At 40.6% G+C, this 25686-nt stretch overlaps 3 protein-coding genes across 7 annotated transcripts; 1 reads left to right on the top strand and 2 right to left on the bottom strand.

Moving 5' to 3' along the window:
* Window positions 1-279: 279 nt before the first annotated feature.
* yipf3 (Yip1 domain family, member 3) lies at window positions 280-5742 on the bottom strand. Its single transcript, XM_027002562.2, has 9 exons — window positions 5461-5742; window positions 4881-5090; window positions 4198-4304; window positions 4056-4101; window positions 3753-3845; window positions 3445-3576; window positions 3217-3330; window positions 2801-2924; window positions 280-1521 (listed from the first exon to the last, which is right to left on the bottom strand). The coding sequence occupies exons 1-9, from the start codon at window positions 5533-5535 to the stop codon at window positions 1391-1393; spliced, it is 1032 nt and encodes a 343-aa protein (XP_026858363.1). The 5' UTR covers window positions 5536-5742; the 3' UTR covers window positions 280-1390.
* Window positions 5743-7994: 2252 nt separating this feature from the next.
* Window positions 7995-16529, top strand: ncoa4 (nuclear receptor coactivator 4). Of its 4 annotated transcripts, none has more exons than XM_027002559.2 (10): window positions 7995-8145; window positions 10557-10683; window positions 11764-11904; window positions 12087-12175; window positions 12388-12496; window positions 13305-13388; window positions 13516-13644; window positions 13891-14895; window positions 15032-15124; window positions 15213-16529. In XM_027002559.2, the coding sequence occupies exons 1-10, from the start codon at window positions 8105-8107 to the stop codon at window positions 15216-15218; spliced, it is 1824 nt and encodes a 607-aa protein (XP_026858360.2). In that variant the 5' UTR covers window positions 7995-8104; the 3' UTR covers window positions 15219-16529. The 4 variants fall into 4 exon arrangements, with proteins under 4 accessions (XP_026858360.2, XP_026858359.2, XP_026858362.2 ...); XM_027002558.2 differs by having other exon boundaries at window positions 7996-8145; window positions 13302-13388; XM_027002561.2 differs by lacking the exon at window positions 7995-8145 and adding an exon at window positions 8511-8640 and having other exon boundaries at window positions 13302-13388.
* A 1100-nt stretch (window positions 16530-17629) lies between these two features.
* timm23b (translocase of inner mitochondrial membrane 23 homolog b (yeast)) lies at window positions 17630-25557 on the bottom strand. Of its 2 annotated transcripts, none has more exons than XM_027002565.2 (8): window positions 25469-25557; window positions 24851-25044; window positions 24674-24732; window positions 24459-24552; window positions 24135-24219; window positions 22129-22187; window positions 21849-21959; window positions 17630-18369 (listed from the first exon to the last, which is right to left on the bottom strand). In XM_027002565.2, exons 2-8 carry the CDS (start codon window positions 24969-24971, stop codon window positions 18257-18259), a joined length of 642 nt encoding a protein of 213 aa, XP_026858366.1. In that variant the 5' UTR covers window positions 24972-25044; window positions 25469-25557; the 3' UTR covers window positions 17630-18256. The 2 variants fall into 2 exon arrangements, with proteins under 2 accessions (XP_026858366.1, XP_026858365.1); XM_027002564.2 differs by having other exon boundaries at window positions 25239-25509.
* Window positions 25558-25686: the final 129 nt, after the last annotated feature.

Below are 25686 nucleotides of genomic sequence, written 5' to 3'. Positions count from 1 at the left end.
CCAGTCCTCAGATTTTCAATGAAAATAAATTAGCGTCAAGGCCGAAAGGAAGAGGCTTACGAAAGGTTTTATGGCCGCGTTTGTCAAGCTTAATGGCGCTGAATGCATTTGTACATTTTCAGCGTACACTTTCAAAAAGTAGTGCTGTCAAAATCATTCATTTCAGAAAGTGGTGAGGACCTGTCCCAAGCGTAAATTACGCCTATGTGTCAAGATTAATTTTAACTACCAACCCTCCGTTTTATAAATTCATAAATCCTCAAGAAGGACGACCAGAGGTTACCCTTGCTTTTCAATACTTTATTTTTGAGTCTACCTTTTCTGTACAGTAAATATATAAATAGAATGCTTACATGTACAAGACAAAATAATGAGGCATTATTTTGACAGCTGTATACCTCCAAACAGACATTTGAACTACAGTACATGTAATGGTTGATTAAATCAAAACTGGCTTAAAAATATTTCTCATGCACTATTAAAACATCCGCAAATAAATCATTACTGTATATTTACACCAAAACATTGGTCAGATTAATCAAGATAACTGTAAATGTAGATATAGCCATCTTGCAAAGTTGTCCTCACCAAAAAAAAGAAAGAAAAAAAAGTGATCTCAGAAAAATTAGTGTTAAGTTTTTTAAAGTGTTCCAACTTAAGCTTAAGTCTTTGTAAATTCCACAAATCTTGAGGATGTTAATTTGGAAAGCTTGTAAATTCTAACTGCATATGGATAAAGGTGCGGGACTGGAAAAAAAGGTCTCTCAATAGCACTATGATCTTAATAGTTTATTAACCTAATGAGGATCCTTCACTGATGTTTGAAATGGTAGCTTCTACTGTTTCTAAAGCGTCTTAGCAACATTTCCGCCATGTGACAGAGGTGATGGGTGTTTACAAAACAGCTAAATTGGAAATGAAATAAAATGTACTTGCCACAAGGTGCAAGTCCTGTCCCCTACACCTTTACATGAATTTCACCTAAATATGTGGCAGCACATGAGTTTATCATATGGCAGAAAAAATATATGGAACTTTTACATGCATGTATGGGTCTCCAGTGTTCCCATTTTTTACACATCCTATGTCCGATGTCGTCATTAAAAACTTATTTTTAGTAATTTTCACTCTCAACCAACTGAGATGAGCTTTATAATTCTTAAGACATATGCACAGTGGTGGGGATGGTTTATCAAAACTTCTTTCTCTCAAGAATCCAGTTATGGCACGACAATTTATGCCCAACATCGTGGCAGACACATGACATTCAGCCCACAGCTGGATTCAGGCATAGATGGGGTGCCAGTTTTCCCCATCAATCTCTGTTGCCCAGTTCATAATCCAAAGAGGCTTTACTTCTCAGTAGGAAGTGTCAGTACCAAGTCTTTGATCACTGTGAGTGCACAAGAACAGCCACTGATTTCACAGTGGCATTCATAACAGCAGACGCCACATTAGGAAGGTCTCTGGCCACTCTCTGGATAGGAGGAACATTGGCTCCTTCTAGGGTGTCCAGAATACCTTAAGACAAAAATAAACCCATACAAGCTGTTAATGATTCATAACAAAAGTACAGTACATCCAAGTCAGTTGAGGTTCCCAAATGTTCATATAAGAGCATTCGTAATGAAAAAGGAACAGAATTTATATTCTCTACATATATCTAACTGCAGATCTACTGCATACTTTCTGAATGCTCCTTACAACAAGTATCATACAGCACTCACATAGAAAATGTATACCTGATAAGTATTTATTGACACTGATATGAAAAAATACATACAGAACTTTCAGCACTAAGATTTAGACTGACAATAAGTTCTCCAATCATGACCCAATTCTGAACAGAACAGAAATAAATTCCACTGAAAAAAATATACACTTAGGTGCTTTGGACCTTAGGTGACATAATTGTTTCTAAAATTAAAGAGTACACTAAAAAGAAGAACTCTATTATCACAAGGTCTGGCTAATCTCAGGAGAAATGAATTTACTTATTTGGTTGCTCACAGGGACCAAAATGCACTTTTTAAACTTTTTTCTGCAGATGTATAAAATCAAGCACATAGCCATGCAGTCACCATAAACAAACACTGGAAGTAGAGCGGGTCATACTAAAGAGCTTAGGAACCTTAAATGTGGCACTGTCATAAGATACCACCTTTGCCCCAAGTCAGTTTTTAAAACTTCCACATAGCTAGATCTCCTCCAGTCAATACTAAGTGCTGTTATTGTTAAATGGAAGCTTCTAGGAACAACAATAGCTCAGCAACACCAAGTGATGAAATGCATATCATGTAAAAATCTATATTACCTAAATTACCTATACTCTACCACATCTCTCACTACAGAGCTCAACACTGCCTCTGAAAGCAACATCAGCACAACATCTGTGCCTTGGAGTCTTTATGAAATGGGCAGCTGCCCACAAGCCTAAGATCACTATGTGCAATGGGAAATGTTGACTTAAGTGCTGTAAAGTACACCACCACTGGACTCTGGATCAGTGGATACATGTTCTCTGGGGTGATGAATCACATTTCACTATCTGCCAGCCTAATGGATTAACCTGGGTTTGGCGGACATCAGGAGAACACCACCTACTGGTATGCATGATGCCAACAATAAAGCATGTTGGAGCAGGGATAATATGGACTTTAAAGAGAAGAGAGTCAAACACCTTAAGTTAACCGCCCAAAATGACCTGCAGGCTGTAATAATGTGTTGTTAGACTTGTTCCTTGTTCTCTGTGCAGGGCCACCCACTTTGGTCTGTGCAGGAGTCTGCACCCATTTCTTACCTTCCACTATCCTGTGGTAGGCGAAGTGCAGGTAAAGTAGAAAGAGCATATGGAGGGCAGCCAAGGTCCCGCACAGGAGCAGGCGGGGAGTCTGACCCACCGTGCGTGAGATCAGCACAGCCACCTGGGCCAGGGAGGAAGAGAAAGGACTCTTAACCATTTCGCTGCGAGTTATACTGTGTATGACTATGTATGTGACAAATAAACCAAACTTGAACTTGGGAGAAAAAAAAAAAAAAAAGGCTGACCGATCATATTTCCAACGAGCATACCTAAAAAAGCTGACATCATATCCTGTCTGTCCCACCTCTAAGAAATTCTAACTGTGAACCCTATTTGCATTTGCTGCATCTTGGTAAAATTATTGGCCCAAATCTGTAAGAAAATGAAGGCCATTAAACTGATAAGCTCCATACCATCCGAAGTGTGGAAAGTCCTCCAATGACCAGCCAGAGAATGTAGAAGAGGGAGTGGAAGTGGACGTTGTAAGTGACGAAAAGGACCACACAGTGGCCAAAGAGCCCATAGCCCTGCAACAATTACGACGATGTGCCACACATACAACACAGAGCTTAATATCAAGCTTTGATAAAACATACAGAAATGGCGTATATCTTCCCTTTCAGAAGAAAATGATTACTCACTAACAGAGACAGCATCTGCAGCATGGTGATTTGAGCACTGCAAAGGTAAGCCAAGAAATAAATGAAGGAGGATGTGCCCAGCCAGTAGCCAAAGCAGGTGCCTATGGCAGTGCCCATCAGCGTACCCTCTCTCTGTTTCAGGAAACAGCATTAGTCATTGCAGAAAATGCCTCAGAGATATTACAGTTACAATTAGAACTCCAGGAAAAAAAACAACAACATACATTAAAAAGAATCAGGAGAACACTTAGAACCGAATTCTACCTGGTGCATTTACACATGTAAAGCTCATAAAGACAATTGCTTACAATAACAGTGCCAGATGTTTTCATGCCATGGAGTAGGATGGCCACCAGCGTGAACACCAGCATCATTGGTCCATAAAGCTCCCCTGCAATTTTCTATGGAAAGTGCATGAATTGGTGGAGCTGCTAATTCTTCTTCTTAGACCGATTATATCAACTGCCAAGAGTAGTTTAGATTATTGCTACCTTAGTCAATTGGTCTGAAAAGCAGTGTGTGTGTGTGTTCATTTTTTTCCTAATTATTATACAGAAAATGCTTTTTTTTTTGCACTAAACATCAGAAGACAGGAATATTAAAATTATTACCTGTGGAAAATTGATCATTCTGAGAGGAACCATGGATTCAATTAATCTGCACAAAACGTACATTATCAGTTATTAACACTGGAAAAACCTAATCACCACCTCTTTGAAAACACGTTGACATGACCGGTTTGATAGATCTCACCTGTTTCTCACTTGAACAGGCTCGACATCAAAATAAGGTCGGAGGATGTCAATATTAGCATAGAGGTTAAACGCTTTTGACGCCTGCCGCTTCCCTGCTTGCCACACCTGCACACATTCAAGGAACATCCATTACAATAAATAATTTATGTAAATCATGTCATACTTGATATGGTAATTATGTCTTCTCCCTTGCAGTTAAAAGGGTAAAAGTGTTTATAAAGCCATCATATACCAGCACATCTCAGGGTATGCTAATTTGTCGTGTCCCATGAGATATGGCAAAATATCTTGTTGTAAATTAAAGAGTATTGTGTTCAGTGTCAGTCTGCTGAATATTAGCCCAAGTATTCGCTGCACAGTATTTCTAAAACAGGCTAGAAGGAGTCATCCCATTTTGGAAAAAGTGGAACAGTTGCAAAACAAATAAAATAAATAAAAATAATTAATTACATTAAATTACATTTAAAAAACACACAAAAAACCCCCCAAAATAAACAGATTTTCCTAAGACAAGTCAGACGTCTGAATACAACCATCGTGAAACTCATGACACCACAACCTACGACACGAAGGCCAGCAAAAGCAGGACTGCACACTTCAGTGAGACCTAATGACACGCACACAATAGTGTATGCAATAGTTTGTCATTCAGAGCAACGTGCTACATGCACTGTGGCTGACCTCATCAGCAACCTGTCTGCCCAACTGTCCTTTGAGGCCCTTCATTCCGAGGAATTCTCCATCCTCTCCACCGTCCTCCTCCTCTCCACCGTCCTCCTCCGCCACCTCCTCCTCTTCCTTCATTCGCTGGTGCATCTCTCCCATATCCTCAAAGCTGGAGCCCGAGGTATCATCCATGTTCTCCATGTCTATTACTGCTGAGCCACTGCCCTAAGAATGAATCAAACTACATGCTAACCGGACGTGCAGTATGTAAGTGGTTACGATAATTACGGTTAAACAAACGTGTTTATGAGTTTCACTGTGTTTGGGCAAGTAAGAGTTCACAGACCAAGGGAGCCCTTGCCAACAACCCAGCTAGACAGGTTAGTAAGTTAGACAGATGAGCGACATACGCCACAGGGTTTTTTTTTTTTTTTTTTTGGCTAGTTAGCTAGCTTAGCTGCTATGTTTATGGTTCATTAACACAAAGCTTATTGCAGCTAAAACAAAACACTTCCAAATGATAGGAGGCAAATAACCAGTGGCAGATATCGGAACATCTGACAATTGACGAGATGCTGTAATAGATAAACGTTACCTGGATAATAATGTTATCGTCAAAACCACCCCATGGTTCCGTATTCGTGTTTTTGGTTCCCTCGGATGCCGACATTTTATCAGTTGATGTGACGGCACTAATCTAGAAGTTCAACAGTTGTACAACTACGACGCAACTATACGATACCAACGCTCATTATATTTTAAGGGACAGATAACTAGTTGAATCGGAACGATTAATCCTGCCAAATGTAAACACCTAGCTAGCTACATTCCACATAAGATGTGTGAAGCACGAAGCAATATGAGGCTGCCTAGCTGTATTGTGTCAGGACACTTCTCATAAGACAGACTAGCTGGCTGGCTAGAAACACTTGGGCATTAAATTTTGTCAAAGTGCAAGTCTCTGCTAAAAGTTTATTTTCAAAGTACATTTCCTCAGTCAAAATAGAAAAAGAAAAAAATATTTTGTGAAAAAACAAAAGTAACGTTTATAACGTTAAGATTATAAAATGTGTTAATATAAAATGACAAAAATAAACAGACAAATCTAATAGTAAACTAAAACATTCACTAATATAAACGAGTGTACTTAAGAAAATTGTTTATTTTTGATACTTCAGCTAGAAAGATTATCAGTAAAACTAAATTGTAAAAGTACTGCGTATCGCTTAAAATATATGATGTCGCTCAATTCTGATTTTTGTCTCAATTTACCAGTTTGCCGGGCTTTTATTTTGACGGAAGTCACATGAATTTGGACCTAGGCATGCTTCGAGTAGAGTCACGTCAAGTAGTCGCTCGTCTATACTGAGTTACGTCAATTTTACGCCTGCCACGTTTGTCATTGTGTTTCAAACAAAGCCTGTATTTTCTGAATAGTTTATTTATTTTTCTGTTTAAAAGTAGACTTTTACCTTTATATAACTTTTTAAATTTTTATATTATTGTTAATGTTTAAATATTTGTCTTATTTGAATCAGATTAAAATGTTGAAATTCTTTTTTATTACCTTGAGTTAAATAATAGTAGTCTAGGTGTATTTATCTATTGTCTTTTAAAGGAAAGGCCACAGAAAATGGTTGAGACTCTACATGATATACAAACATATTTTGCACTGAAAAGCACTTCAGGCTAAATGAAAAATGCCTTGAAGACTGTTGGGTCCCTGAGAAAGGCCCTTAACCCTCAATGTCTCAAGTTGTACTCAGTCATGATTGTAAGTAGCTTTGGATAAAAGCGTCAGCTAAATTCCATAAATGTAAATGTAAGTATAAAGGTAAACTAAAGATAAAGTCAAAGACAAGATAATGGCTGTGGAGCAGACCCTAGATGTGTAAGCATTTTAGCTTTAGATTCTAATCTTTGTGCAATATCTAGAGCCATGACACTCAAAAGATAAAATGTGAGACTTTTGACTTCCATATCTCCTGAATCTTGGGATTAAATGGTTTGGAGTATTCAAAATACCAAGACATTCCTAAAGTGAAGGAAAATTGCAGCCAAGGAAAACAAGATATCCGACCTGTATGTATGTCTCACTGGGCTGTTCTAATGAGTATAATCTGACCTGTATGTATACCTCACTGGGCTGTTCTAACGAGTATAATCCGACCTGTATGTATACCTCACTGGGCTGTTCTAACGAGTATAATCCGACCTGTATGTATACCTCACTGGGCTGTTCTAATGAGTACAATCAGACCTGTATGTATACCTCTCTGGGCTGTTCTAATGAGAAGTTCACATCAACTTAGTCATCCACACCTCAATCAAACAAACAACAACAAAAAAACACCTTTTAAATATATTAATTCACACTTTTATTCATCTTTTCTAATTTTCATCCACAAATAAGTATCCCTCCAAACAACAGTGCAAGAATATAACATCTTGGAAAGCAGATGATAAAGAGAAGCATCTGCATAACCAGGCAGCCTTTACAACCAAATAAAGCAAACAAAATGTTAAGTTGCACAGTATATATTAGAGGATAAGCATGGACAAGATTCTATTGCTTAAGCATGCATAAATCTGGATATTAGAAAGTTATGTTTTGCTGTAACTGGAAATACACATTCAGAACAAAACTCGTGTTCATATCTTATCCTTTAACATAGTTAAATGAGGTGTTTTAAATAGATATGTTTAAGCAATATGGTGATTTGAATATAAAATGTTTAAGCAATATTAATCAAACTATGAAATATACTATACAATATCTTTTATGTTGAAATAATGCAACAATCGATATAATTTTGGCGAAAGATTTATTGTTTTTTAAATGTTAAAGCTTCAAATTGTAAACCCCCCGCCCCGCACATTGACCGCTAGGTGTCAGTGCAATATCAATACTTGGAACACAAAGGACCGGTTGATGTGACAATATCGCGAGGTACTGCCATAATAATAATAATAATAATAATAATAATAATAATAATAACTAGTATTATTATTATTATTATTATCCCGTTCAAGTCGCAAGAATTTTACAGCTACATACGTTTCACAATCTATTAAAGAGTACCCCCTCAAATCCAATTGCGTAAAATGTGCGTTTGACGACGCCGTAAACGCGTTACGGTTATAAGCTCACAGCTTTGCCGGTGCGTGGGGGTTTTCAACGAGCTAGCGTTGTATTTTTTATAATCCTGATAAACATCTTTGGTGAATATTTTTCCCCGATGTCATCCAAATGCAAACTGACGCAAAACAAGGAATGTGGGTATGTAACACTTTAAATACCACACTATTAATATGTTAGCGTTAATTCAATGTGGTTAGCAAGCAAGCTAGCATTAGCCCTGATATATTGGAATGTCGTCTGAAAATGTTTAGCTAGCCAGATAAAATTTAGCTAAACCGGCTGTCCGTCCGTAATGAATATTTCACAATATTCCTCAGTAGCTGGCTGGTTATCTTAGCACAGTTTACTCAAATATATTCTGTGACAAGGGTGAACAAATTCGGTCCTAAATATTTGCCGCTTGCAGAGTTTAGTTCCAACTTCATTGTAGCACACCTGGCTAGCTATATTAAGATGGTCTGAAGAACCTGATTAACTGGACCTGGTGCTTTGCATTAGGACTGGAACTAAACTCAGCGGCGTGGTAGTCAGCCAGCTAGGTTAACAAGTTCATCCGGACGGGACTTGGCCACCATGCACTACGCCATGTAGTTAACGGGGGATTTGGAGGACTCTCGAAAAACTAAAAAATAGGTAAATTTTAAATGACAGCTAGCCGTGCAGTTTCTTTTAAAAATATTAAGCGCTAATCCGTGAACTAGTTGTATGACGGTTACTGTTAGGGAAATGTTTTGTAAAAAGTGATTATTAATGTGAAGAACTGAAACATTGATGGTTCTACCCCATGTCCTAATTTGTGCTAATTTGGCTAATGCTAGTTCAGGCCTAGAGATCGGTGTTTTTGCGAAATGTTTTCCTCCGTTCTTTCTTGATGTTGGCAAATTTCTTTGGGGTCATACACATTCCAGAGTTTGTGGTATGTTTAATTAATTACTGAAGCACAAGACTAGGGATAATGGTGTCAACTTATAACCTAATATATTATAACATGTGGCTACTCTGTTTCCTTTCTCGTCAGACCAAAGGGTAGTAACATGGCTAGTTAGCTAATTAGCTATCTAAAATTTAAAAAAAAGGGTGGGTGTGTGTCAGCACAGTTGGATAATGGTAAGCCCCTTCTTGGGCCCCTATCAGATGGCGTACGTGCAGAACAGAGCAGCTGTGGTGGCCACGTGTGTAGGTGCTGTGGGAGGCCCCAGCAAGGCAAAGATAAGTCTTGAAAGCAGACATTTAAAGCGCTGCCTTAGCTGCTAACGGACGAGTCCTTACCTCGAATCAGTTTAACACCCGGTAAATCTTTGGATTGACCAAATGAGGTACGAACCGGCTAGATACTCAGGAACTGTATTGCCGCTTGTTCGATAGCTGTTTGACCTCCTCACGCATGCATTTTCAGTAACCTTTTCGCCTCCTATTTTCTTTTAAAGTCATTGTGTGCCGAAAATATATTTCGAGAGATCCTGACTGTAGTAGTTAGCTTTGTGCCTTTGCATCGGAAACGGGATGTGGGAATTTTGTCGAATCATTGTTACTAAAGGTTGAGATGACTAGTTATAATGTAGTATTGTTGAAACATTGGTACTGAAGGTTGAAATGACTGACTATCAATTTGAGGATTGCCGGCTAAACTGCTAGGAAAGCTAACTGATGGCTTTTGTCGTGGCTGTTTTTACTTTTCACGATGCGAACGGTAACTTGGATACTTGCCAAAATATTTGCCCTTTGTATATTTTTGTAAAAATGTCTTTGCCTCCGTTTCCTCGACGTGGCTTTTAGCTTGTATGCACTACGTAAATGTTTATATTGATAAACGACATGCGAGGCGTCTTTATTACCAGTACGTTTACGCCTTTCCTTTCTCCTGCCAAAACTCATGTATTTCGTGTCGTCTCGGTAGATCTAAAACATGGGGGAATGTACTCGCTAGGTTTTTTTAAAGAATGCTAACGAACATTAATGATTTATTTTTATAGTTTAAGACTTTCTGACAATTTCGATATCTCCTATAAAGGATCACTAAAAATATGTCTTGCCCATATGAAGTGTTGATTACTTTTAACAATTAGCATTTATGCTTGTGAGGCAACTGTAAGTAGATAACGCTCATACCTCTGATAGGTGCATGCTTTGTATGCTGGAAATGCAAAATGTTTAAGTATTGCCTTTTGAGCAACATTGAATTAATTTCTCACAGGAAGAATACTTTTGGCTCAAGAAACAGTGAGCACTGAAGAAGGCAGTTTCACCTTGGAGCTTAAATAGAATGTGCTAAGTTTAACAGCTATTTTTAACATGACTTTTTTTTTAGTGTTCTTGGCCAGATACCTAGACTAAACGTGAAAAGCTACGATGTACAATACAGTGTGCACCTTTCTTGTGTAGCGCACCTGTGATGATCGACATTGTAACATCGCAACTGAAGTCATTTATTGCCATCCATTTCAATATATAATTTATATATACATGTCAGGCATTGTTGCCCTGCATGGAGTTCCTGTTCAAATCCAGCCTCATTCTTTTTGACTTATGATGAATGTTGTTTTCAACAGGATGTCAGCAGTAGGGGACCAAGAGAGCACTGTCCTGAAGCAGTGTGTTCAGGCCCGGACACAGCTGGAGGAGGCCATCGCTGGGGTGGTGAATGCTGAGGTCCAGCTTAGGGATAACTCGAGAGAGGTGAGAGACTTGAGCTTTGTTTTTGGTCTACTGCTGCCCTCTTCCGGGGCCGTTAATTCCTGTGGCTTCTTATGGTAAAGCCATTCCTGCGCTAACTTTTGAGCAAGCATTATTGTTCAGAATGTTTTTGCTTGCGCCGGTGAACAAAGCTGTAGTATCGGCGGTGCATCTTTCCAGCTTCTTTCGCCCTCTGTCTTTACTCATTGTCTTTTGTGCTTCCTTCTGAAAACAGCGTTGATCAGGTTTTCTTTGAGGTGCTTTGTCTAATCCCCAAATGGAGAGAGAAAGAAGGCATCTTTATCACACATGCAGGACAAATGCCCAGCCGCATGACATGATAACCACTTGCTTGCCCTCCGCCCTTGAGTGTGCTGTTTGTGATGTGGAAGAGCTTGTTAAGACTTGCATGTTAGAATGAATTTACAGAGCCTTTGTGGCCTTGGGATGGTTAATAATTGCTCTGTGACCCATAATAATCACAAGAAAGAAGATTTGGCCGCAGGAGGTGGTCACATGAGATCACTGCTAAATGTGACCAGTGGAAGAGAATAATTGACACTAGTTCCGTATAAATAGGATGGAGGTAAACATTAAGCCACATATCCAGCTTCTCCCTAGGATGGTGCATGTCTCTGCTCAAGCTCCAAGATTCTCATCAGCTGGCTAGCCTGGGACTTGTGGCAAATTTTCTTCTTACGGTCATTTTGTGTGGAATAGTAGGAAATCTAGGTGATGGGAGTGTTTTCTTTTCTTATATTTTCACTAGACAAGGACCAGAACTGATTGAAAACCATTTGTTTTTGTAAAATCTTCAGCCCTACTGAGTGGGATAGTGTGAGGCATTTCTGTAACCTGTTCTTACCAGTGACTGCAGGAGATTTTAAAAAGCTTCTTGGCTACTGTGATCTGTAATCGCACACGGCTCTTATGGCCGATTTTAAAGCGTTTGGTAACAGCGGTGTCTGTCCGTGTGAGACCTCTTCCTCAGTCCGTTTGTCTTGTGTCCACTTTCTCTCGTCTCGGTTTTAATGCTGTTTTCTCTTCCTCTGAAGTTCTCTCAACCCCTCTGCTTGTGTCCAGGTCAAGGCCCAGCTGCACAGCTGCATCAGTAGGCACCTGGAGACGCTGCGCTCTCGCGAGGTATGGCTGCTTGAGCAGATAAACCTGGTGGAGCAGCTGAAAGGAGAGGCACTCCAGCAGCAGCTGCATCAGCTCCACTGGGTGAGTGTCGCAGCATCAGCATTCAAAGCCTGGTCGGGTTGAACTCTGACCAGTTATAGTGTGATTATTTTTATTTGCACTGATTTATGCCCTTGAGGTCTTGCAGTCCGATCTGTTTGAGCTTTGATGATGGAAAGTGTTATCTGTGGTAACCCTCCCCCCTCCTCTCTGTTCGTGTATAGCTCCGGGGCCAGTTTGACATTCTTATTCATCAGCTGGAGAATTTCCACAGCAACGACCTCGCCAACCAGCTGACTAGTTGTTTGGAGAAGTAAGCCCTAGCACATTTTGCACTATGACTGGATTTAATTTAGCTGGCAGGTTTGCCTCAACAAGCCAAATTACTATTTACAGGCCAGACTCCTCATTAAATCCACTGTGGTATTTTAAGCCCCTCTCTACCTTCTGTGAAAAAAAGCATGGTTTGTCTGCAACTTTTATTCATTTTCAGTATGTAAACATTACTACTTTGGCTCCATGCAGGTTTTCTGGTTTGTCTCTGACTCCTGAGGAAACACCAGAGATGAGTTTTGAAGCGGACGCTTGTTCCTTGCGTCAGGCCATCAGGTGTTTTGGTACCATTTCCACCCAGGTTTGTGGAACACGCGCACTGGCATGACTACCTGGGGTTCAATGGTAAACGTTTATGGTAACATAGGAGCACAACCTTTTTATATGCCTTTTAATTCCTGATGCAGAGAGATGGATTTAGTTTTCAGTATAGTCAAAATAAATCAAATTATACTATTACAGTAACCAACATTCACCTAAAGCACACACAATGGCGTTGTGTATATAATTTGGATTCCAGATTGAATAGTCGGACGGAGGGTTACTGCACATGTACATAATTTGAATAGTATAGTAGTTAGATATGTGCAAGTGGTGTTTTAAACACCTTTCGGTTTCAACTATCAATGATGCTGATTCAGTCCGGTGTGTTTTGTTTTTTTTTTTGTTTTTTTTTGGCCAACATTTAACCGAATATTTACCAGCTAATGTTTGCGCAGTAAAGCAAGCTACGTAATATTTTCAGCCACTTAAAAATTCAAGGAGGGGCAAATGCGAGCTTTTTACTCACTGTAGACCCCTGCGAAAGGCTTCCAGTTCAGTCTATCTGAAGCCTTCCTTTTTGGATTTACTAGCATAAGTTTTCACTAGACTGACTCATTGTTCATTGAAGCTGAGTCATAGCTCGCTGTCATGCAGAACTTGCAGTACCGTCAGATATAGCCTGTATTCCCGCGGCTGTAGCTGACTCGATATTAGCTTTACATTTTAGTGAAGGTTGTTTGCTTTTAACCCGTGCGTGCCCTACCAGATGGCAATGGAATGTTCCACATTGGACAGCCTAGTACTCTCTAAGGTCAAAGCCCTCATTACTCTCCCCTCTGCAGCAGATGGTGAGGACACCCACCCTGAAAGAAAGTGTGGGCTCTGGCAACAGAGCAGGGCAGAGCTGCCCTGTTGCTACCAAGAAACAGGTTTGTCCTTTTGCTGTCACCTTGTGTATTACGTGCTTCAGTAGATAACTGACACCAGCTCTTATGTTTAGACTCTCCCACTTACTCATGTTGCACTGCAAACAGCCTGGTTGTTTTGTTCAATTAGAAGCTGGACTCAGAATGGGGAGAGCCTCTTGGTGAATGGCTTCTGGGCAGCCATGTTGTAACCAGTGTGCCGTTTGAATATCAGTTCAGCAAGAATCCTCAGGATTGGCTGGTTGCTCCTAAGGAAAAGGTGACTTGCAGTTTCATTATAGTTATGAACAGGAACACTCGCTGACCCCTCAAATTATTTTATCTAAATCCAATGCTGTGATTCGTTTGACTTGTCCTGCTTAATATGTAGTATTGTCCTCTAAATTCAATAACAATATAATATTCTACATTAATTGGGGGAAAAGTTATGTTACAATAAGTATGACTAAGGTGTATATATCCTAGGGAACAAGGCCCACTGACTTTGACCCTTTTTTCTGTCCAGGTCCATTGCCCACTTGTGCCATTTGATTTTGAGAAGGCATGGGGTCAGCTAAAAGATCTTGAATGCTGGCTTGTGAAGAAGTCACCTTCACGTGAGCGAACCAGTAGCACAGCAAGCACCAGCAGCTCCACCATCTCCATCGAGAAGATTGACGAGAGCGAGTTTCTGGAAGAAGATGATGGGTCACTGCTGGAGGATGGTGAGAAGGCTGCGGACACCGAGGTGCTCAGTGACGACTGGCTCGTCACCCCCAGCAAGCTGGCTGCGACCAAGTCTGACACGGACCGCTGGAAGCCCATCTTTAAACCCTTCCACGAAGGCTTCTTGCCAAGCGAGTGGCTCCGTAAGTCTGACTGCGGCTCATGTTGCAGCTCACGCACCAAGGCTTTGGAGATCGAGAACCTGGGTAAGCTCAAGTGCCTAAAGGTGGCCCCGGCCCAACCTGCCCCGGCCTCCCCTTCCCCCTTTGTCCCTGCCCCTATCGAAGCCTGGCTCCAGCAGGCCGTCCCTTTGGGGACCGCCTGCAAAGCCAACGAGACCTGCTCCAGCTTCGCCCAGTGCGTTTGTGATGACAACTGCGGCAAGGAAGCCCTGTGCGCCTGGCTGCTGAAGAAAGAAGGCCGCGACAAGAATGGCATGCCTGCCGAGAAGAACGTCGGCAGCAAGTCGGCCCTCCTCCAGCAGCAGGAGCAGCAGCAGAAGGTGCAGGCCATCCTGGAAGCTTGGCTGCACCCCAGCAGAAGCACTTCCGCCCAGGCCCCTGTGCCCCCCTCCTCTCTGTCTCCCTGGATGTTCCCAGCCATGCCAGAGAGCGAGAAGGCAGCCTGTCAGGAGGAGAAAAGCACTCCCTTTAAATCTCTGCTCAGACCCCTGCAGCCCGAGAGCTGGGTCTTGCCAGCAAAACTGCAGAGCAGTGAAGTCTCCAGCAAGCAGCACACACCAGACACAGCCATCATGGAGTCGGAGGAGGACAAGTGGCTACTGCGCAAGAGAGCCAACGCAAAGGTGAGGCTGATGCCTGAGGTGCAGAGGCATGGCGGAGCAGTGGAAAACCAGCCACGCTGGCTCAGGTGCCATTTGCAATATATGACTCCATTTTAAAAGATCTAATTGAAGATCATTATTCCCTTTCTGTTAACAGGACAGACTTGGTCTTCCCAAAGTCTGTGATTTATTTTCCTGTCTCAGACTTGATGGAGAGAAAGAGAAGTGGCTTCACCAAGCACCTATACAGGTGAGATTTTCTGATGTTTATCTGAGTTCATGGGTTTATCTGGGAATTTCTGCTTTTGTTGGTCATCAAAGACATTTTCTTTTTACAGATTTGAAAACTGTTTTCCAGAAACAGTTTCACTAATCTTTTGGTGGACCCACTGAATTGCTGATCACCGCACACAAAATCAACTGCCTTACTTTTCATGTTCTGTAGGGTCATGTGGTGTATAGTCTTTCACTGTTTTAAGTAGGTCTTGCTTAAAATCCTGTTGAGAAATTGACTTTTGCTGTAACCTTCTCTTAACTCTTTGATGTAGGATTTAAGCTTTTATAAGGAGATTTCTAACTTCCATTTGAATTTGCCTATAACTTCCCAAAATTCAGTGTCAATCAGTACCAATTGCTTAAATGATCCAAGTCTAAATTTTATTGCGCATGATTATTGTTGTTTGCCTAGAGGAGGACTGGTTGCTTAACAGGCTTAAGGCATCTTGATAGTTAACCCTTCCTGACCTTTTTGTCTAACTTGCAAATTTCTCCTACTAAAAATGTATTATGATTTTTTTTGGGGGGGGTGTGTGGTTTTTTTAACGTCTGTCTGTTTTCTTTGTTTAGCTTAAAGGCCAATATTATTTCAAGTGAAATCTGATACTGAGTTGGTTGGACAGGCATAGGTTCCGTTCTGTGTAGAATGATGAACATGCAGGTGTCGTATGAAACTATCCAAAAATGGCATGGTGCTTCATATTTATTCCATTACATATGGAATAAGTAAACAAGTTGCACAATATTCTGCTCACATGATTGCAGCTTCAGTATAATGCTGTGCCTGATTTGCCACAGTGTATTGGGAGAGCTGTAGGTGTTCTCGCCTGCTGTTCTTGCACAAGCGGTAGATATGTGGACTAAGGGGTGTTCATCCAATACTGGCCTCCGTACAGTGTGGCAAATGTTCTTCAGAATATCATTATAGTGTTATGGATATAAAAATTTCTCCACCACTCATTTTTTTCTTTCTGCTCTTCTACATTGGTCATGTTGGTGCACAAGATCATGGGCTTAAGTTTAAAGATGTTAAACCTGACTACTTAAGATGAACCAAGAAACCTTCCAAGATGGTATTTTAAACTCTATTGGAAGAACATTTGCTTTTGGACATTTATCAATCCCTCACCTAAGGACCAACGGTTCAGTGCAATAAAGATATGTGAACTTAATTCATGTCAGCAGAGTGGTATTAAGGAGTATTATACAAAGTTCTCTTCTTACGCCCATACTCTTGTCCTGAAGTGTGATGCTATATACACAATTGTGTATCAGGTAAATCAGACATAAGCTATTTAGAATAGTGTTGCTTACATGCATTTTGTCCTTTTGTGATTCATGTACCATATTTTAACACTTAATAAATTCATTCAAAAATGCTGAGTTGTAATGCCTAGTCTGTTCTTCCTAGCGCTTCCTGTTTTACCAGTACCAATAAAGAAGCCGTACTCCCTCATTATATCAGTAAAGTGATTCACTGCAGTCACGGCCAAAAGTTGAGACAGACACAAATACTGGTTTTCACAAATTGTACTGCTGCAGGGAGTGGGTTTGCCATGAATAAGGAATGGTATCAAAACATCCAAGAGCAATGTCTCCCAATGATCCAGGAGCAATTTGGTGATGAACAATGCTTTTTCCGGCATGATGGAGAACCAGGTCATAAGGCAAAAATGGCACAGTGACCAAAACATCGAAATTTTGGGTACAAAGCCTAGAAAGGCCCCAGATCTTAATCCCATTGAGGACCTGTTAATCCTCAAAAGAGGGTGACCAAACAAAAGCACAGAAACTGATCAATTCCAAGCACTGATTATGCAAGAATGGGTTGCCATCAGTCAAGATTTTGCCCAGAAGCTGATATCCAACATGCCATGGCGAATTGCAGAAGTCTTAAAAAAGAAGGGTCAACACTGTTAAATATTAAGTCTTTGCTTAAACTGGTAAAGTAAAAAAAACAAATAAACAAACAAAAAAACTTATGAAAAATAATTGTACTTCATTATACAATATAAATATCTGACAAGAATCTAAAAACAAACAAACTGAAGCAGTAAACATTGTAAAAACCAAAATCTGTGTGAGTCTCAGGTTCTGGCCATGACTACTATTGAAGCTGTGCAGTGAAAGCAGCTAAATGCATGTTTTGCCTTTAAGAGTCCACAACATGCACCTGCTACAGTATGCCTTGCATGTGAAATGAGATGACCTATTTTTAAAATTATTCATGACTAATAATGTCTGAAGGAAAATGTGGGTAGACTTCCTTTCTTTTGGAGCCAATGAACACTACAGCAGTCAAAGAACAGAGGACAGGATGATGATTGCAAACTCCTGAAACCTGACTTCACTTTAGTTGTTTATGCATGCATTTGACAAGTGCTTTTTCACCATGACACTACGCAAGATCTGATGTTTTTTCCTTGGTTGTTTTGGATCTACTCCAGCATAGCAGACTTGAAATAAACACTGACCAGTGTAAACTGCATGATGGCATCTTTAATAGGGTATTTACACAGAAATGTGGTAAAGCATAGAGGGAATGCAGCTTGTACATCCTTCACTTTCATGTACTTGACTATGGGCATTCATGTATGTAATGATTAGTATTAAAGCCTCTATTATATTTAAATAAGACCAACTTTATCAATTCACATATGGATTAATTAATTTTAATGGCTTCTGAATTGACTGTCACATTAAATCCTGTGACACTTTTGATCAGCTGCACTTTGAGGAGTAGCTGTAGAACTGTAAAGAGTGAAAGGCTGGAGTTCAATGTAGCTGGGGGCCAGGGTGACAGCACACACAAACCTGTCAACGGCACCAGAAATGGCAGGTATGAAATATATATATTCTACAGATCAGTTAAATGGGGCCTCTCTCCAGGTTCAACTGCAAAATATATTGCATCATGAAGGATCACTCACAGGCATAAGTTACACCCAGCAAGCCCAGCAAGCATTTCCAGTACTACTCATGTTTGTAAAAAAATGGCCTTGTATGATGAAATGAAATGCAGCATGTGTCGAGAAATTTAGATTCCCATCAAAATTAAACACCGATAGGGTCTGTGTAACAACATGGCTACTCTGGTCTCTCTGGTTCAGTAGCGAGTGGGGGAAGTGCCTTTCAGGTGGTCCCAGTTATTATACACGGCATAAAGTCCTGAAAGTGCTAGTCCAAGTACACCTCCTCGGACTGCTCCACGGATGCCCCCTGAAAAACACACACACACCCGAGAGAGAGGTGGAAGAATGACTATTAACAACACAGCTACCACACTCCTTCAAGCTCAAGCCTACAGTTACTTCTTATAGGTAGCAAGATGTGCAACAGAAGGCTCCATGAGACATCCTGAGGGGTATTGGTGCCAATCCAAGCAATGAGTCAGAAGACTCACAGGCCATGTGAAAGAGGCAGGACATGTTCACATAGTGCATATTCTTACGCTCCTCACATTGGAATGTTGAAGCAGTCAAGATAACATAGCATTCAGCTGAGAAGCAGAATTTATCAAAGAGCTACTCACAAAAGGGTCAGCTCAAAAATGGCAAGGAAATACAAATATTCCTTCAAGGGAACAAATTCTGAACTCAGAGAGGCATAAAATCTGATAGACTTCTCATGTAGCAGAGTGTGCTCCACACCCAGTCCAGGGACAGTCTTGATAAGTGGGGTTATGAGCTAAGCGCTACGTAATGGCTTAGACCCAAGTTCCCTGCCCAAATACCCGATCCACCATTTCGAGGATGCTGAACCCAGTCATTTTCGTATTACTAAAGAATCAAGGTTGCAAACAGCAGCTGTTCACATGTCCTGAATTTGAACAAGGGGGTATTATTCAGACTATACCAAAAGATCAAACAAATGAATCATACTAGAACAGGTTTTGGGGTATTCTATATCCACTCTGAGGTTAACCACTCACTTTGTGGCTAGGCACTCAAAGCCCTGGGCTTTTACACCTACTCCAGAGGGTTGCTCAGCACCCTGGCATGTACACAGCTACCTCTTGGACTGTTCCTTTCCTTTCTTTTGATTCTTATCGTTGTGCACTTAAACTTCTGCATTCAGCAAGCTGGACTTGTTTCCCCTAAATGCCCATTTGTGACAAAAGTTTCACTTTGGCTTAAGTTTCATTCCTTTTTTTGTGTGTGTGTGTGTTTGTTTTGTTTTAAGTCTGTCATGTGTCTCCCAAAACCAGCTCCACATAACTCAATACTAATATAGCAACACTGAACAATCTTTCAGTATTTATATGCTATAAAACTGCATCTTATCTGCATGTCCATATGTTTGGGTTACCCTGCTGCAGTTTAAAATAAATAATAAAATAAACAAGACTGAGCTTTAATGTGAACAAGCCTGTAAAACAAACAAACAAAAAAACTAAATCACATAAAAGGCTTAATAGCTTTACTATGGTATATCCACAATAAGATAAAATAACATCTCTCGTATGCTATGGAAAACAAAATGACAAAGTGTTTATGCTGGCATGACAGGACAACACAGCATGGAAGTTAAGTCAGAAAACTCCTGACCATGGCCAGATTCCAAATCAGCTGGATGCCAAACTGGTTGCTGCTTTTGTCATCGTATTATCTGCATGCAAACTCCAACCCACCCCTGTCAGCTGACTGGCAAATATCCCCTCACTTTCCTGTAGTTTCCTTTCGGGGGACTCTGCTGCAGTGAATGCTAGGACATTCCAGGGTAGGCTGCTGATCCGTTGTTTGGTTTTTCTTCATTCCACAATGAGGAACATACTAGCAGAACCAGAACAGAGTTTGCCTTTTAAGCCTTCATGCCTTTTAAACCAGTCAACTCCAAATGTAAAGCAGAAAAGGTATTTTCCTAGCGCACTTCCTCAAAGCTTTTTTGGGCAAGTGTTTTTGGCTTGTTTTCCCTTCTCCCCTCCAGCTTACAAATATTCAGCCTGCCTGGAATCCTTTTCACAACCCCCCCCCCCCAAATACGTCATGTACCAATCGCTGTTCAACTTCCTAACTGCGCATGGAAGTCAGGAGTATATTCTCCCTAGCAGGCTCGTGCAGTCACACTGAAGTCCCATATGACCTCATTAGTACTTGTGCTTTTTTGAATACTGCAACAGTGTTTGGACCTGATAAAGTGGGTTTGGGGAGGGGAGCATGTCCCACCCCACAATTGGAGGTGAGGGAGTGCTTTCTCTCTCACACCCTCTCTCTCTCTACTGCTTCAGTTCATACTTTTTAAAAAAATGTAAACATATTCAGATTTTTTTAAATTATTTGTGAAGTTTACACACTTTGATTTAAAGATATACAAGATATTTTCAATATGAACCATAAGTTATGCACATTATGAAGCAACCTTTATACTGACACCTAGTGGCCTGGATGTTTCAGAGATTCTGTACAAAATCTATTTTAAATGTGGCTACCTCCATGTGCAGGACCCACTCCTATGAAGCATAACATGGCTCATGAGCTGCACTTAACAGAAAAATGGTTAAAATAATAATCACTTTCATAAATATTGTTTACTTCGTTTTGCAAAAAATTGCATTTAGCTGATGCTTTTATCCAAAGTGCATTACAATTCTGACTGAACACAACTTGAGCAGTTGAAGGTTAAGGGCCTTGCTCAGGGGCCCAACAGTGATAACTCAGCAGTGGTGGGGCTTGAACTGGCAACCTTATTAATTATTACCACTTATTACTTATGGCTCCTTTAAAATTAGTGAAAGAAAACACTGCTCTTTAAGTACACCTGTGTTTCAGATTTTAATAACCCAAAAACAACCTACAAACACTTACCTAGTTCGCACACCTGTCTATAATACTATAATAACTGTAATGCTATAATAAACAAGGAAAATAAATTGGAAGACCACATTCTCTATAATTTAAATAAAAAAATTCTGATGCTGATATTAACATAGAACATTTGAGTCAATTTTTGCAAGTCACTCCATCTTAAGCAATTTTCTGGCTAACATCATAGCTTCCTAACTGCTGTGCAAGCGATCTGAATGTGTGATCATGCCCGTGTGCCCATTTCTGTCTACTGAACTGCATTAAATCGTGTGTAGATTGGAAGTTGTGTTTGTAACGGATCATGACCAGAGTGCTAGCTTGGAAAATGAGATATCAGTGATCTTTAGCATCCTCAAAGGCAGAATGCGGGTGTGGGACACTTTGTGCAACTTCATGCAAACGTACCAAATTGTTTGTCTGGCTCATCACGCACCTGTGTCTTATAACCTAGAGCTGAATCAGCAGGGCCTCATGTTGCAAAGGGAACGTTTTTTTGTTAATAGAAAAACTATTTTCCGTGCCACTTATTTGATGTCGGAAATAAAAATCAATGTGCCTATAGTTTACTTCCTGGGTTGAGCCAAATTCTGAAAGGAGTGAGACCAATTCCAGTTCAGTCAAGCAGCATATTGGCGTAACCATATTATCCGCTGAACAATATTACTACGTCCCGGAAATCAAATGCTACCGAGCGCTGATCAGTTACCCATCAACTGCACAGTGACCCACCATTGCAGCAGCGAGACGCTGCTCACGCCGCTCTGTCGCTCTTCATTTCCTCCACTGATCATCTTTGCGTTTCAGTTTTTTTGCCACGGCTGCAAATTTCCTCACAGGAAATTGTCTCATTTCTAAACGGGGGCCAGATGGAGAGATGCCTCTTTAACCCCTTACCTGGGGATTTGTAGAGGACGCCGGTCATTGTCCCAGCCGCAACAGTGTTGAGGTCATCCTCTGCTCCCCTGGTCTTCTCTATGATTATCCCAAACACACTGTACAACAGAGCTAGGCACACAAACAAAAATAAACAATGGAATGGCTGTGTGTTCAGGTAACAGACCTATTAGGGTTTCAGTGCACAATTCAAATGAGCTGCATACACCTACGATTTCAGTAATGCACTCAGAGTTGGTGAAACTGACTGCTTAAGTGAATTGTAACCTTTCAACCTTACCCAGTGAACCCAGAGTGTTCGCCCAAGTCGCACCCTGCCGGGTCACCAGGTTCAGCATTCTGCAGGGGAGGGCACAGCAATATCTTTCCACCAGAATACATAATGACACTGAGAGACAGATTCAGAGAGAAAAGACTAAACTGACTCCTGTTAACAATGTCACAAATGACCTACATCTTGACTGCCACTGTGAAAGCAATGGCTTATATTTTTACATTACATGATACTTCAAATGATTTTTAAAAGTTTAACATGACACACTTACATCATAATGAATCATATAATAATAATAATAATAATAATAATAATAAATCATGCTAAACTGAGGGGACGCTAATTATATTTCTCTCTCTCTCACACACACACACACACACACAGTCCCTAGCACCATTTAAATAACATGCATGAGAGTCTAACCAGGCTACCATTCCCTTGTCTTGCCTGTATGACATTTGTAGAGTATGCTCTTTATAGTGACTTGACCTGTGACACATATCATCATATCTTATTCACCTGTTCAAAGAGGAAGAGTCTGTGTGTGTTTAAGGCAGCAAACAGGCAGACTTTGCCCTTGCATATGCATAACAGCATATTTAAGCACATGTGCTATTGGTGTGGTCCAGGTCACTCACACACAGCTGTGTTTGCTCCACCAATCAATCGGAATCTGCACGTTCTTGTTTGCGTCATTCCATCAGTGAAGGCCAAAGGTTCTCAGGCCAGAATTACATAAACTTCATTGGAAACACTTACACCTTCAAGCTATGCTTAGCAGGTGGATGGTTAAAGAGTCTACATCCCATCTGTTGTGCACGAATTGTGCTAGCAATCCTTATCAGTGGTCAGACGGTGAACTCCAGAATCACTGCTAGTTGACAAATGTTTGGGCTGTGGACCACTCGAATGAGCAGACTGGTGTAACTAATAAAGTGGTCAGTAAATGTAGATGAAATGTTTGTAAATGAGGTTTTTTTTTGCTTAGAGCTCCAGTGAAATGTTTAGCTGGGTAACACCACTAGATGTGGGCATACATAGCTCTGGGCAAATGTCCGACACAGATCACGTTAAAGAGCTTCCTTGAGCAATTTATCCAGAGCTGCGCTCTGCACGCACTGCAGTAGACCCTATGGCAGCAAAGCAGACTTCCAGAAATCTGCTGCTCTCTCAACTGGCCAGATGTGTAAACGATGATTTAGATCCCACTAGTTATATGGCTAGCCATTTCTATTCTAATATTTGTTTTCTATCCTTCAAAATGTGCTAGATTATATTCAAGGTTTTTTTTTATGACTTTGAATTCCATTTTTACATTACTACTTGTTATGAAGGCATAGCTGGACATTAGCCATCTCAGATGCAAAGGCAGAGTTTTATCATGTCCATCAGCCTGTTCATGAAGCCTTCACTAACTGAGAGACACACACATATTATGTAAACAAGTCTTCTAATGTACCAAAGAAACTTAAAGCCATTTACAGCCCAAAGCAGTTAACATCAAAGCATGTTAAACACTGCCCTCTAATGGCTGAATACCACAAACAGAATTGAGAGCACCAGAAGGCAAAGGTCTTCTATGGCCAAAACAGCAAAATTGTGAAATCGGCACTGTTCATCTCTATGTCCTTGGCCACAGGAATCATTCCTTTCAATAAAATATGGCGTGAAAGCCCTGCTCAGTCATTAATAATGATTCGGCGTGAGCCAAGGGTCTGGATCAGACAAATACAGATGAAACGACACCAACAGAACAGGCATCGCAAATACTTTTTTTTTTCTTTTTTTACTATTAAGCAAAACAAAGCTCGATCTAAATTAGCAAAGCTTTATCTAAATTAATGTTTAATGCCAAATTTTGGCATTTAACTTTGGCGTAAAGATGTCAAAAATAAGCAATAATTCTTATTCATGTTTATCATAATATTGTCAATTATTACATTTTCACCATTTGGTGGACACATGTATCCAGAGCAACTTGCATACATTTATTAGTATGAGATTATACTCACTGTACATTTCGAGGTTTAGACCAGGCCATATGCTTGGTTTCAGACAGTCCCATTCTAATCCCATTGAAGGCTCCAAAAAGTGCACCTGAGGGTCAAACAACTCAAATCACATCACTAGAGCATACTGCAAACAAGGGAAGTACATATAAACAGATCAGTCAATTTTATAATTTTATTTAAAATGATTTATGTGTGATATGAACCATTTCATATTATTTACCTCTATTGCACCACTCATTACATTAGGACAGTATTTATCCACTGTGCTATAGCACCATGTAAATCAGACACAGATCAATTTGTAAGAGTGTGATGGGAACTTACCTGTCATACAGCATGCTCCAATTGTGAAGAAAGCCAGCTCAAAGCGACCTCTGGTCTTGCTGGCACCAGTTGGCAAAATGAATTCATCCACATCCTATACAGGTGAGTAACAACATTATGTTGGTCCAGCTCACCTAGAAATATGGCATGTAATAAAAGAATTAAAGGACACTATTATGGAGTCCCGTGCTCCTTTAAACTGTCATTATTCTTACCTGGGTAAGATACCTGGGGTCGACATTTAAATATGGCGAGAGGGGGCTCATTCCTGTCACTGCGAAAGAACACAACGGGTTATTCCTATGATCATGAACCCCAATGCTAAGCAATCGGACGCAAGGAAGTAGCAGGCGCAGAGAGCCATAGGTGCTACTTCATCTTAATTTACTTACACGGCACACCAGCCAGCTCTGAACTGGAATAACCCGGACTTGCTGGTCTGAATAAGCCGCCCAGACCTCCTCCGCCCCTGGACCCGACGCTAGGTGACGATCCAGCAGGGTCCTTATCCATCTTCAGATATGTCTCGCACAGGTCAATTCGATTTCCCTTTCTTGGTAGCGGGTATCTCTCGGATAGATGAATACTTGCAAAGCAACAGGTATTAAGACAACATATTTAATCCACTTCGATAGGTCAAAGTTAGGCAGCCATCAAGTCGCAGCAGTAACTATTTAGCTACCTGAATTGCTCTGCAGCTAAGCTAGGTTACACATGCTGGCTAACTAATAGTACAATATTCAAAGTAAAATAGTGCATTGAACATGTAATGCATTATACCGTTCACAGTTAAGCAATCCTTATTCGTAGTTCTCGGAGGTTCACAACCAAATTACAAATTTTAAATAGCTAATTCTTGATCACGTCTAAGCCTTGATCACGTTGACTGGCAGTGGCAAGACTGTTATTCCTCCCCTTTTGCCGTAAAGCGAACTGTCGTCCAAATTGAAAATTGAAAATATGAGAGTACTCCGTGCAATCCATGAAGTATAGCATAAATAAATAATTACCTATCTAATAATTTAACAACAGCCAGCGCATATTCCTGCTCAAACTGTGCATTGTACAGTAGCTAGCCAATTGTTTTCAGATGAGCGTCGTTCGATGTTCACGACAGTTTGCGACAACAGGCCTGTTTCTGGCCAGACTCCTGAACAGAACTGCAGATCACCGAGTGGCTGTAGGTCACGCAGGAGGTTGTCGAGTCAATCCCTATTGTGCTAGATCA

Source organism: Electrophorus electricus, chromosome 11 (genome assembly GCF_013358815.1).
Source record: "Electrophorus electricus isolate fEleEle1 chromosome 11, fEleEle1.pri, whole genome shotgun sequence".
Taxonomy (NCBI): Eukaryota; Metazoa; Chordata; class Actinopteri; order Gymnotiformes; family Gymnotidae; genus Electrophorus; species Electrophorus electricus.
This window is presented reverse-complemented; position numbering and strand designations above follow the sequence as displayed.